The sequence below is a fragment of the Sapajus apella genome, unplaced genomic scaffold (genome assembly GCF_009761245.1).
Source record: "Sapajus apella isolate SASKATOON/1434 unplaced genomic scaffold, GSC_monkey_1.0 scaffold2, whole genome shotgun sequence".
Taxonomy (NCBI): Eukaryota; Metazoa; Chordata; class Mammalia; order Primates; family Cebidae; genus Sapajus; species Sapajus apella.
The window spans coordinates 31824079-31839327 of NW_022436942.1; the positions used below are offsets into that span (position 1 = coordinate 31824079).

Consider the following 15249-nt stretch of genomic DNA (forward strand, 5'->3'; position numbering starts at 1 on the left):
AACATGGGCTGATTCTACTCATGATCCACCACTGTCAGAAGTGTTTGCTTTGTGATAAATGGCTTGTTTTAGTTCCCTGGACGATATGTTTTTGAGTTTTGAAACTCTCCAGGGACAGAATACATCTGGTGCTTTGCCAGTCTGAAAACAAAAAGCAAAAACTGGAAGTGAAAGCTGTCCTGTTTTACAAGCTGGGATAGTGATGCTTATTTACTTCATTGACTGACTTCTAGATTTTATCAGCTCCTCTATAGGAACCTGCTCTTCATTATCATCTGCTGCACACAGCATCCACACTGAAGTTGCGACTTTTGCCTTTCTGGAAGAAAAGCAAAGAAATAAATAATCAATTTCTCAATGATATACATGAAGAGGCTAATTTATTTTTTGAGAACAGCTGAAGGTGGTTTGATGAAACTTTCATCAGGGCATTTCATTCTCTCTGTAAACTCTCCCTGAAGTCAGAATAGCGGAAAGAGAGATAGAGAAAACCTTCCTCAAGCAATTATTTCCCTTATCCTGCAAATATTCGTAGAGCAAAATAATTTTCTGAGCTTCCAGAAAATCAGTCATATCATGTATGAGTGAATTCAACAATGAAGAGTACAAAGTGTCATTCAGTTACCAAGACCATGCCCTAGACAAGAATTTTTTTCTTGCTTCTCTACATACACATGAGTGATAAAACAAGGTGCATATCTCAATTGGTCCATTTCCTTTGCAGATTAATTGCTATGATGGAAAGATCAGATGTACTTATAATACATCTTTTATTTATTATGGATCTAACAGGATGGTAAATCCAGTTTTATAGCACAGTGGAGTTTGAGAAGCAAGGCTTTATTCAGTATTGTTCTTGAACTCAGTGATGGCCCATCTGTGTAAATAATCTCATTAGCCTCTTATGTGAGCCCATCCTTGAAGATTTCCTCACATGGATGCTTAATGAAAAAGTATACTATGCTTTTGTCCTTGTCTGTCATGTCAGAACACGAGATGTTCATCACAACTGCTAAATAAAGCTTCTACTATAAGAGAAAGCCCCACAACACTTTGTGTAGGGGAGAGTAAGTAGCTTATGTATCCTTGTTTTCAAGGAAAACAGACAATCCTGAGCACACATGAAGGGCACAAATATTTATGGTTATATCTAGTGAACCCTTTTCATGTGGAAAGTATGCCTAAAATTCCAGAGAACTGACCTCCAAGACTCAAGTGCCCTTGACTTAAATTTCCCTAATTTTCCATGGAGTCTTTTAAACACCTGTTCTCAATGATGCATTTATCCATCCAAGACAAAACTTAAATTAAGACATACTTGAATCTGGAGTTTCTGAATTAGATCAACAAGTTATGGATGTTTACACAAATTACCCTGCGAACAAAAGTGTACTCTTATTTACTTCAATTTAATGGTATTTTAAAAAATCACTTGAATATGTTCATGTTTTAGGAAAAATGGTTTTGAAAATCTGGAAACTCCATTTAAAATAAGAATAAATGACTTTGCCCTTTAGATATGTGCATTATTTTTAAATTAAAAAACTCTATTTTGAAGCGAGACCCAGTTTTAATTATTTTCTCAAAGTTTATCATTTCTAAAAATATCAAGTCTTTTAAAACTAAATAATGCAGTATGAGATATTTAATAGTAATTAGATTAATAAACTAATTAAAAATAAAATTAAAAGATTATGCCTGGTATACCTTAGGATGACATTATTGAAATTTAGACTTGGATTTGTTTGCCTTTACCATATATAATCATATGGAGTCTTGAAATGCTATACTAGATTTCTCATGTTTTGTGTGTGTGGGGTGTGTGTGTGTGTGTGTGTGTGTGTGTGCGCGCACGCGCACGCGTCAGAGAAAGAGAGAAGAGAGAGAGAGTTGGTGATTTTTCGGCCTTCCCTTTTTTCCAGCATCAGTGAACTATGATAGGAAACAGTTTGGGAGCAGCTGTTTGATTTGTTTGTTTACTGAAGAAGTTATTCTACTTTCTTGCAGATCAATACTTAAATTTTTAATAAAAAAGAAAATATAGTTTATTCAGACTACCTTTTGAGAAACAATCTACGTGTACCATTAGTGATTAATGCGAAATAGTAAGGCTTTCATGGTTTAAGGAACACTTTCTGCCTTTAAAGCGTTTCTGTGTCAGTCATTTTTCCCCTGTGGTTATTTAACTCCCAGTGAAGTTGAAAATCAGCGACTACATCTACTTCATATAAAACTTTCCTTCATTTGAAAATTATTATTAAGTGTTTGGCCCCCATTTTTCCAGAAAATTATATCTAATTTTTAAAACATTATCTATGGATTTTCTGTGCTGTCTTCTGACATTTTTACCTATAACTTTTTTCAGCACATAGTTATCACAAATCATGCTCAATATAATGTATTTTTTTGCATGATATTTTATATCCCAATAGTATGTCCATTCTGAACACTTTCAGGATACTCAAAAGTAAATACATGTATTGTACTGTTGTTTGACTGGACTGATTTCTTTGTACATTTTTCAGATAACTTATTGCTAAAGTTCTTTTTCTTAGCAACTCACATAATAGCAATTGCTTACTTTTTGTCAGCTTTTGGTAGAGTTAGCAATATTACCTCAAACCTCCAGCTTCTTTGGGCTTGGTTATTAAGCTTGTAATTGATATTTTATGTTGTTGAGTTGCCTGTACTTTCTAAACGTTTTGTTAATGACAAGTCATAATTCAAAATTATTCTTTAAAAATAAATATGCAAAGACATTTTCTCAAATACTATGAAATCAGTTCTTCATACCCTGCAAATTTTCTCTGGTAACAGAAGGATTACACTAAAGTGCCTGTCCTCTGGCATAGTTCATTCTTTACTAAATGTCACTTTCATTAGGGAGATACTTGGCTATGTTTCAGCGGAATGTAGAGTGAGTGAGGTGTGTCTGCACTTGGATATCTGAGTTTTGGAGGCATGTGTCTTTCGGACTTTGATATAAATACCAAAATGAACCTTTACAATTCAGAATTATAATTCAATGATTAAATAGATGAGATTAAGAAACAGTGTGAAGATATATTAAGAGTATTAGGGCAAATCAATGAAAGGAAATGGCAAGTTTGGGAATCAGAAAAGAAAAGTCAATGTAAATGAATAGTAAAATCTGCATCTCATTTTAATCAATTGTTTTTTTCCTGACATCTGTACTTGGGTTCTTTTTTAGAAAATAGAAAAAATATTTATCAAGGATTAGTCTTTGTCTCAAATAATGCTGCTCTTATACTTAGCATTTTATTTTTTTCTATCATTCCTCGCTAATATTTTGCACATTGATGCAGTTACACAGTTATCTAGTTTAGCGGGTATGTACTGAATGTCTAGCCATGAAGCAAAATGCTGGGTTTGCAAAGCATAGATCCTCCATTCCTGATTCCTAATGATATGGCAAGTATGTGTTATGTATGAATTCTCAAATAAGACAGACTGTTCTATTCGCTAAGTTATTTAATATATTTCAAAAACAAGTGCTATAAAATTGTGAAAAAATTTTAATTTTGACTTGAATTGGGGAAGATTTCTTAGAAAAATGTGATATTAGTCTTATGCCACATAAAGTTAAGAATTTTACTTAGAGCAATTGTGGAATTTCAGGCATGGAGAATGTATACAAAAGTAAGGATAATGGGAAGTAGAGAATCTGTTTCAGGGATCAGGAGAAATGCCATCAGAGGCATGAGACCAGATAGATAACTCTTTTCATAGTCTCTCAAAAGAGAATATTATTGATAATGAGAGGAGTTAAAAAAATAAATAAGCCAGAATCTGAGAAAGAGGTTATGAAGAAGAGACAGATTCAAGAAAATATTCTCTTCATAAGAATCACATATTCATTAATTTTTTTATTTCAATGTTACAAATATGAAAGAACTGACATATGCGATACATATTTTATACACATCAATATTATATACATCAACATACACAATAAAATATTAGCAATGAAAAACTAGAAAAAAGTCATGAATTTCATCATGTAACTAAATGTGTTTCTAAACTGGTTTATGAATAACTTTCAAATATTTGAGTATGTGGCATTTTGATTGTTAGTTGCAAAAGTGAATGTTTACATTATTCAGAAAATATGTGGCATAATAAGTAACTTTTAAGAAGCTAATATTATGCTAAACTTTCAGGCAAAATATCTGACACTAGAATTTCATAACACTAATATACATTGTTTTTTGCATAATAAACCATATTTACTTAAGTTATAAGCCAATTCCAGCCATGCCTCTTTAAGAATATGCCATCTTTTATATTAGATGGAAATTAGAAAATATTTTGTATTCAAAATGTATCTAAAATGTAATTTGTAATAATTCTGTTAAGTATTTTATTTGTGACATTTTCTGGTGTAATATTATGCAAGCATCTTTTAAAAGTCTTGTTTACTAATTACGTTTGAAATCCCTTCTTCAGTAACATTAATTCACATATTTTTCTTAATACCCAAAGTTTCATGTTTCTAGCTGTGACAGTTTAACTATGACAAAGGACACTTTTTCTACAATAAATGACAAGAATATTATTTGTTGGCTGATATTAAAAACACACAAGATGTTGCCTTTGTGTAGTTATTGTGCAGCCTGTTATTCATAAATTCTAAACTGAATTTGGGACTGAAAAATATTTAGATTTTTACAAACAAATAGTGTTTTCTGAATTTCTTAAAACAAAATTAAATTAATTTTACTTATTCAATACTGTTACTGGTTTGGGACATTTTAGTCTTTCCCTGGATCCAGAAATAAACAATATTTTTCAGCATTTTAAAACCTAGTTTATTAAGATATCTTATTGTTTTGAATAAGAATAAATGAATGCTAAGTCATATTAAGTGGTTTTCCTACATTTAAGATTATTAAACAATTTATCTCCACCATTAATGCAATTAATCATAATAATTTTTGCTATTAAACAATTATTGAATTTCTGGAATGAGCTCTACTTAAATATCTTCTCTCACTTCATAGAATACATATTTTATATATAGATTACATTGTATGTTGAATATTACATATAGTATCTATTACATTGTCTTTATATTAGTGTATATTATATATGTGATATTTATCCCATAAATTATATATTTATTTGCATACATGATCATATGAAAGATACTGGACTATATTTTACATTGTCCAGTTTGCATATCAGTTACACAGCATCATAAAAAAAGTTGGAAAGCTTTTTACTCAATTTTCAATTCCTTTATAGTACTTTATCTAAAACAAGGGTAATATATGACTGTTTCCTTTAAAGTTTATTTGCCTATAAAACTGTCCTGGATTTTGGATTTTGGTATGTGTGTTTGTTGTTGTTTGTTTTTGGTGTATTTCTTATTTTTGAATCATTGCTTCTTCTTTGGTGAAATTGTAGTTTTATAGAAAATTCCTTTTTTCTCTTTTTTTTTGAGATAGAATTTTGCTCTTTCGCCCAGGGTGGAGTGCAGTGGGGCGATCTTGGCTCACTACAAACTCTGCCTCCCTGATTGAAGAGAATCTCCTGCCTCCCCCTCCAGACTAACTGGGACTACAGGCACACGCCACCATACCCAACTAATTTTTGTATTTTTAGTAAGGACGGGCTTCACCATGTTGGCCAAGATGTTCTTGATCTTCTGACCTGGTGATCCACCCACCTCAGCCTCCCAAAGTGCTGGGATTGCAGGCATGAGCCACCACACCTGGCCAAAAATTCTTTCTTTTAATCTGATTTTCATATTTATTAGTAAATGTTTTTAGAATATTCTTATTTTAATTTTTAAAACTTTTTCTATAACTATATGCCCATTTTTAATACTTATTTTTTTTCTTTTTTTCTTCTTTTTTACCTCAATTAATTTCTTTCTCGGAGCTTTGCTGTTTTATTCATTTTTTTCATAGACTACGTATTATTTTACATCTTCTTAACCATTTGTTTCTATTTGGCTATTTTTTGCTTTTATGTTTTATCTTTCTATGTACATTCATTTAATTGTACAGTATTGTTATGCTTCAGATTTATTGAGTAGAATGATTTCATGCAAGTGCTATTTCTGACACTGTTGAAAGTTTTTGTTTTTTTGTCTCTGACATCTGTGATCCTCTCTGAATACATTTTGGTCTTCTATCGTCTTGAATATAGACTACCCTGTTTGAATGCTATTACCTGAGGATACTGGAAAATCATACTGCCTCAGTAAAAGATATATTGCGAATTTCATGAGAAGGGAGATTGATGAGTTCTTGTGTATAGGCTGAAATCTCACAGTCTGGATTGCTGATTTGAAACTAGCAAGGAGTTGGTGCATACTTAGCCAGGATCATATTTCATTGGCAATGGAAAAGTTACGTCATCGACAACCAGCAGATATGCCAAAGTTAGTTTAAATAATCTAGTTAAACTAGATTAATGTAATTAAATGACCTACATGTAGTTGTGGGAAAGAGACGAAGTCATGTGAAACAATTTGTGAGTTATTTAAAATAATTTGACAAATTGCTTAGTTCAGACTTAAAGAATTTATGACTTTGGAGGAGACAAAAACATTGAGAGGTAACCTAGTTGTGGAGAGTTTCTTATCCCTGTTTTCTTGTCCCTGGGATCTATGGTCCTCTTTGAATACCTGTTTGGTCTCCTATTATCTTGAGTATAGATTATCCTATTTAAATGCCATTTCTTGAGAATACTCAAAAAATGTATGGCTCTAGTGAAAGATATATGCCAAATTTCATGACAGGGGAGATTGCCTACTGTGTACTCAATTTTGGGGGGCAGGGAGCTAACATAAAAAGGTGATATTGATAATGATGAAAATAATACTACCTACATATACATTTTTGAAGTTTATTAAATGCCAAACAGTGTACCAAGTACTTTATATGAATAATTTAAATTAATTCTCAGAAAAATTTTGAGGTAGATATTATTCTTATTCTTAATGGTTGTAGTATAGCTGTGTGGACCATACTATGGTATGGACTTTTTCTGTGATTTTAGTAATGTATAGAGTATTACCATTTTAACCGATATAAATAAGTTTGATTAAACATAAGTATGTAAGGCATCCTCATCGGATAATGGTAAGATGAACTTAACCAGTGTAGAAGCTGATTATTTGGTCATATGGAAAAAAGCATTGGTAAGTAGCAGTAAATCTTACTATGTATGGCCTTGATTACTACTATAGGACTTTTCTTTAAAGTAAAGATTTTGGGGGGCAGGGAACTAACATAAAAATGATGACAGTGATGATGACGATGGTATCAATACCCATATATTTTTTAAGCTTATTATATGCTAAACACTGAGTGTCAAGTGCTTTATATGAATAATTTAAATGAATTCTCAGAAAAATTTTGAAATAGGTATTCTTATTATTAATGGTAGTAATATAGTTGTCATCATCATTTTTATTGTTATGTTCTAATTGTAGATACTTAGATCATCTCACATGCCTAAGTACATGACAGAGCTAGGACTCTTAGCAGACATTATGCTTCTAAGATAATTATTAAAATTAGTCTGATGTGCCCCATAGGAATAGGATATATCCCTGAGAGTGAGAACGCATCTGGGTTGTCTCTAGGAGGTAGTGAAATAATTCAGCCATGCAGAGGTAGAGGCTTGGCCTCAGGAAGTAATAAATCATAGAGGATTCCAAGGCTCCAAGCATGGGTAACTGAAGCAGTGGAGCATTAATTCTGCTTTCTTGTGTGGAATTAATTTTCTTTCCCCTTTCATTTTCTTTTTTCTCTTGTTCTATCTTCTCTTCCATCTTTCTTTTTTGTAATCAATTTGTGAGTAAGGGATATTCAGGATTAGTATTTCTTTTTCTGTTCTTCAGATGCTAAATATAGCTATCATATTATTGTGGAAAGAAAAAGAGAAGAAAACAAGTTTTTCTAAAAACCATGGAGGTTTTAGATATGCTTTTATTCCATACCAAAAGACATGCTTCAGTAACAAATCTTGTTAGAACGTTGTATTATCTCCACATATGTCCAGATTTAGCGCAGAGGCATCATTTAGAAATTTACATTTTAAAAGTACTTTGATTTTGAATCAACAGACTAATCTTTTCAATAACTCAGAAAGTAACAAGAAATTCTTACCTCATAATTTTTTCACTAATCAAATAACTCAACAACTGAGTGAATGGAAGCAAGTAACTTTGGACAAACCACCTACTCCTTTAACCTCAGTCTCTCCCATATGTCAACTAAACATAATGATACATTATTTCTTACCTTCTCCTTTGCTGGAGGAGAGCAAACCATTGAGGGAAGACATTTGTAGTGTAGAATATATACCAGCTGAAGATTTCCTGAAAGGACTAAGAAGGAAGAGATTATTTTGTTTTGGTGGATGTGCTGTTTGTTAACTAGAGTATTCTCATTACCAACTTATTTTAGGAACCTATCATTAGTTTATACTTGTGTGGACTTCTGCACTTAAAATGGATCTACTAGGTTAGTCCAGATTTTCTAAGAAGCAGAAAACATTATATGCAAAAGATTTATTTGTTAAAAGAGTCAGGGAAGGTAAGGAGAGCTGCCTTCAGACCACATTACAATTAACAGCCTCTGCAAGGAGAGAGGAAAGGAAGAAGCATTGTGTTGGTAGTTTCAGACTCTAGCTCTATTGCAAAAAAGCATTCATCCACACAAATGATGAGTCCTTTAGTTACAGTTGTCCATTGACAGAGTCTCCTGTCTCACTAGAACAGGTCTGCAGTTAATACACTGTTCTGCTCAGCGATTGGCTGTAAGTAAACTGAGGAAAGAGTGGCCTTTGTGATGGTAAATGCAGAGGGACAGCAGTGAGAAATCTGAGAAGTGCATTTTCACAGATGCTACATCCACATACAACGATAAAAATATCACTATTTTCAATTTTGCTAGCCCTTTGTTCTTATTGAACCTGCCATAAAGTAGCTTTAAAGTAGCTTTATGTCTCCTGGACCATAAACATGTCCTATTCTGCAAGTTCATATCTGTCTTCTATTTCATCCCCAATCCTGGGAGTATGAGTCAGGCATTTCAACTATGTCCCATTGAATTAAGTTTCCCTTCATCCTCTTCTGTGAGCATCTCACTGATTCCAAACTCTCAGTAACTCTAAGAATTTCCTTTATTTTTCTATTCTTGCTATCCACATGTTTCCAGAGATAGTCATGTAACTATTTGACTTGGAACCACAAAAGGTTATCTAAACTGGTTGAAGTTACTGAATTTGGAGTCTGATATAAGTGGGTTTCTAATTCTAGCTCCATTGTTTACTACTCATGTCAATTTCTCCAAGGTGCATAACCTTTTTGCTTCAATTTTCTGATCTGATAAAGATAGTAACATTTTTCTTATGATATCATAGCCTTAGCTATAGTACAGATAGTTACTTAATGAATGACAGATACATTATTGCTAACTTCAGTTAGGACTTACCATATGTTTGCCCCTTTGTTCTTACCCAAATCTCATATTGAATTGTAATCCCCACTTGTCAAGGGAGGGGCTTGTAATTCTCATGTGTCAAGGAAGGGAACTGATTGGATTGTGGGGGCAGTTTCCCCCATGCTGTTCTTGTGACAGTAAGTGAATTCTCATGAAATCTGATGGTTTCATAAATACTAATTTTTCCTACCATGCTCACATTTTCCTGCTGCCTTGTGAAGAAGGTGCTTACTTTCCCTTTTCCTTCCACCATGATGGTAAGTTTCCTGAGACTTCCTGATCCATGAGGAACTGTGAGTCAGCTAAACCTCTTTCCTTTATGAATTATCAAGCCTTGGGCAGTTATTTATAGCAGTGTGAGAATGGACTAGTACAACTTTAACTTCCCTACACATTTCCACATCTTAAACTCCTTTTAGATTTTCAATGAGTTACTTCAAACCTAGTCCCATTGTTTCCAACTCAAGTTATCTTCAGACCACATCTCCTAGGTTATTGGAAAGTGACAGTCCATCATTTGTTTAGTATTTTTTGAGATCCTGCTGTGTACCAGGAACTGTTTTTGGCAACGGGCACATAATGGTGACAGACCAGGTCCCCTCCTTGATGGAGATTAGTCTATTCTGTGCAATGTACTTTCTTTACTTCTGTACTTTACACTTCAAATCTCTTATTTATCTTTATTTACATTTTCTGCCTCAGCCCTGCCTCAGGGTAGATTGTTAGTATCCTTTTCCAAGATTAACTAAAATTATTTTCTCATCTAGCTTTCCTAGAATCTTACTTCAATAACGATTTCTTGATTGACTGTGTCTTCAGTTTCTATCCCACTGGATCATCTTTTGTTTTCCTTATTTTAAATTTAAAACCCAAAGAATTATTTTTTTTTTTAAAAAAAAAAAAAAAAAAAAAAAAAAAATTCTCCCATTTTCTACAAAAGAAAAATACAAACAAACCATTCATGTGAACCTGCTTCTAGCTTTCTCTTTTCTTCCTTCTGTTCTCACTGTTTTTCGCTTGGCTTTCACACCCACAAGTCTATTTAAGTAGCTCTCTTTTAAATATGGCCTACTATGCCCTTCTCCTAGCTATTATTTTCCTTGAAATCTGTACCACTAATTATAAAAACATGTCTTCTATGCACTGCTTATATCCAATTTGCCTTCTGTTTTTTTTTTCACAATATGTCACTTTTTTCTCTTAATTTCATTTATTCATTGATTTCAAAAGGTATTTGTTGAGTGCCTGTTTCAAGCACTGAAGTGCAAATCATAAAACAGAATAAACAAATAGAAAACAGAATCATAGAATTCTACGATTCTGTTTTCTATTTTTCTTACTAAAGCCTTAGAACTTTTCTCTTGGCAGACTCACCCAACTCTAATTCCCAGTTTATCGATTCAATCGTAACCTTCCACCAAATTTTATTCCTATGGTTGTACTTGCCCTTGTTCCTTGGGCTTATACCTATTCCTCAAACAGCACATTTATAAACAGATGTTATTGTATTCACCTCGTCAACACTTTCTTCTAAATTTTGTATATCGGCTAATGTCATCATCCACTCCAGCTTTAAAATACAAACTTATCTTTGTTCCAATCCTTAAACCTATCTCTGATTTTTATCCACATTGCTATCTTTTTTTGTTTTTTTGGTTACTTTACTTCTTCCTTGGGGTATAATGGTTAAGTGTCGATTTTTTTAAGAACAATTTTCCAAATTCCTTAGCCCTAGTATTCAAACTTCTCAAAAAACTGTCTCAATCTTATTTTCCATGTAATATTTCATTGTCTGGTTTTATGCCCTGTCTTTCTATATAATCTTCCCTACTTGCGATTTCCACTTTTACACCTGCTTGACCATATAAAGTCCATACCTGTCATAACATGCAAATGTTTTCTGTTTATCTTAATTAATGGAACCCTTATCCATCTTTCAAGGTCCAACACAAATACCACTTCTTTAGATCCTCTTTATCCTTCATCCCTCTAGATATAGCATCTCCTTCTGAAACACAGTAGAATACTTTCTCTTTCATTTGTTTTATTTTGCTTTGCATCTCATTTCACTTACGAGATTTTGAGATCCTCACAGAGGCTTGCGTCATTTAGGATACTGACCATACCACCTTTTGAGAAGATCTCCCTCTCCAAAAGTGAGGATTTATCACTGAAGTACACCAATGAAGGAATAAACTGTATATCCTGGCTGAATAGCTCCTCTTCAAGAATACAAAGTAATCGTTATGCATGCCGAATTTTCTCTTTCTCTCTTATCCATGTATTACATTAAGGGAGAAACTCCTCTGAGCCAGACATAGGAAGAGGGAGGTACCAAGTCATGAGGACACAGGTTTTTCTCTGGGGATGTTTACTATAACGAAGGCTGATGTGGATGCAAATGGCTACAATGTAAAATAAAAAAAAATTAGGTGGGAACTTACATAAGAAAGATATTACAAATATAAAAATTACTAAATGATGAATGGGTTTATAAGCATACTTTTGTGGAATATTCGTTATGAAACTTTAGAAAAATCAAGTAGATATCCGAATATATCCTTGAACATTAGTTTAGCAAACAGTGATAAGTTTTCTAGAGCAAGTCACAAAAATTCTTAAATCTTACAGAAATAGTATATTTACGCCTCATAAAGCTACTCAGCCTTCCTAAATGTCCAGTTTGTTTGATTGGGGCTGGAATTTTGAATCACAAGGTAATATAAGTTACAATATTATAAACGAAGTTTGCTTGATAAACAAATGCTTTAAAGACATCATGAAAAAGGATTCTGTATTTTCTTAAAAAAAAAACGAAGTTCCTAATGAGCCATGCCTGTGTTAGGGGTTGTGATCTTTGTTATAATCCATACATAGTATGTGCTTAGCATATATTGGCTAAACCATGACAGTTGGAGAGCCCATCTGTCTATGAAGTTCTATAAAATAAAGATTTTTAAATTTTAGCTTTGGAAAGAAAAGGCTAGCTAAACATAGAAGAGGGCATGCCTCTCCAGAAACTATTAAAATGTTCAGATGGGTAACATAGAGTTATTTTCTAAAACTTAATTGAGTTATGCAATATAATATAATCAGGAGCTAAGTGATATTCTATAACTTTTGAATACTGATTTTACTTCTAGTTTTTCTTTCCTGTTAGCACTCTCTTCAGTCTAATTCAGACAGGAAAACTGGTACATTCTTTATGATTAGAGAGGATTCTTGTGCCATTAGGCCATGCTAAATTAATAGTTTTTATAACCTGACAAGAGACCAAGTCATCATTACCTGGAGGGAAACACTTAAATCATCTGAAGATGGCTTTTCGGTACTGAAGGAAAGTTTAAGTTGACTGCTTTAGATACTGAGTCTCAATTCCCAGGTGGCAACAGTCAGGTTTGCTGAATAATTGACAGTTTCCACCCTCCAGATGGGTCAATTATATTGGGAAATGTATAGGAGGAGAGCTTGTTGAGGAAATTCAAGGAACAGAGCTGTTAGATTCTAAAAGGAATTCTAACCTAGTCCCCCGATTGAATCATAAATGCTTATGTTTTATGATCATGTGCAAATGTGCGGAAGATAAAGAGGAAGAGCTAAGGAAAGAGCAAAGAATGGAAGGTGTGAGAAGAAAAAAAATCAGAAAAGGCCTAAAACTGTTGTGTTTCAGCCTATCATTTGTTGAGGTGGGAATAAAATACTGATGGGGAGCAATTCTGGTTGTGATTGAAATTTTTTGAAACACTTTAATGATGATTCATAGAGTCTGAGTATTACACTACATTGAATTCCCAGAATTCTAGCAAATTATTCTAGTAACAAACTGTGAACATTGATTGTTGTGTTGCTGGACTGAACAGCAGTCCAGTCTCTGGCTGAATGATTCTATATGTGATTCTTATGATTTTCTTGTAAATAGAGACATCTTGCAAGAAATGAATTAAAAAGAAACGCAGTTGTACATTTATACATGGGTATCCTTCCCTGAGCAAATTATGAGATTTTAAGTACAAGAACCATGTTTTATTAAATTTGTCATATATAGTGCTCAATAAAATGTTGATTACTCCTGAATTACAGCTTATCATTGCCCTGAAATATTCTTTCTAGAGGACTTCCATTTTGTAGTTGTAGGTTTTACATAAAACTTTAAAATTCACAAAACAAAAACATGAAATTTTTCTCTCTCAGTTGGAGGTTGTTTTCATGATACTCTGTTTCTTAATTATGTTTGAAAATAGAATAGCATGAATGAAGTAGACTGGGTTTGATTAAAACAACTTTATAATCATGATACTATGTTGAAATTCTTTTTTTTAATTATTCTTTCCTATAGGGTGCTGCTTTAATAAGAATGCTGGCTAATTTTATGGGCCATTCAGTTTTCCAGAGGGGTCTGCAAGTAAGTAAAATGCTTTTTATTTTCTTTTACATTTTTTTCTTGTCAATATATTTATTTTAAGGATATTTCACAGCTTGGGAAATGGCTAATACAAAATTGCTGTACTTGATGGAAAACTTTAAGATGTGTAAGGTAATCAATGTCTTTCTATATGACAAATGAAAGTTCTAGATAGGATACTCACTGTATCAACTGACAAAACTTGAATTGTTGAACAATTTAGAATCTGTTTGATATGCATTTTTAACTTGAAGTAATTTAAAAATATGCCAGCTCCAAATATTCTATAAAAGACGTTCAGAAAGCCTGCCTTCTTCTTCTTCCATTTAAAGATTCGAATAAGGTGAGAACAAATTATGTTAGCATTATTTGAATCATGCATTTGAGAAATCTTGAGGCTATTTTTCAAATATGTACCTTTTATGTTTTCGTTATTTTGCTGTTGATATGCATAGATTGTTATTCGTTATAAAGATTTTTAATTGTTTTTATTTTAATTAAACCATGATTTTCTTTTAAAAGAAGGAAGAAAAAGAAACAGTTATATCATACTGCATTTAGAGTATAAAGTATGGAATCTAAGAATGGGTTCTTAGAAAACGGAAGATTATTAAACTTTTTAAAGCAGATACATATATATATATATAAACTTTTATTCCATTGAATCTGCTGGAGTAAATCATGTTCCTAGTAGCTGTGATTGATGAATTATTTATGATGCATTCTGCTACTTAGAAGTGTCCTTTAAAGTAAATTGATGTTCACCTGAAATACAATTATGCTAAGACAGAGAGAGCAATCAATCTTATCTGTTCTTAGTAAGCTTTTCATTTTGAAATTTAAATAAACTACATCTGGGTCCAGGTCATATTTTAGTAGTATAATTCTACCTGTATCCCCAAATAAACTGAAAGATAAAATACAAGGTAAGCGTTAGCTATATTTTGACAAACTCTCTATACTTAACACAACAAAAACTATACATATAAATGTTTTGAAGATAATTTCCCCCAGAAAATATTTTTACAGATTTGTTCCAGCAGAGTTTGAAATTTACTTTCATCAGCTCTTTCCATTAGGGACACCTTCAGTATAGGTGAATCCATCAAATCTATTTGCTGTATGTTAAAGGATCTATTCTGATCACATAGTTGGGAAAATCTTTTTTTTCTCAAGGAGTGCCCTTCATGAATATCAACTATCTGGAAGAATGTCCTTTCTTATCCCCATTCCTTTGTTTTTCCCCATTGAAGTTGTAGCATGACTGTTTCAGAAAATATCTCACTCTTCATAAGGGCAACACAAATTGAATTTGATTTCTTCGTAGCGAGTTGATGTAAAATCATTTTCTGTATAAAATTCTTA

At 32.7% G+C, this 15249-nt stretch overlaps 1 protein-coding gene across 1 annotated transcript in view; it reads left to right on the forward strand.

The window, feature by feature from the left end:
* The window catches only part of TRHDE (thyrotropin releasing hormone degrading enzyme), a 392378-nt gene that overhangs the window by 250717 nt on the left and 126412 nt on the right, over positions 1 to 15249 (forward strand). The window contains exon 7 of the mRNA XM_032295835.1: positions 13819 to 13884. Within this exon, the coding sequence (XP_032151726.1) occupies positions 13819 to 13884 (66 nt within the window). The remainder of the gene's footprint in view (positions 1 to 13818; positions 13885 to 15249) is intronic.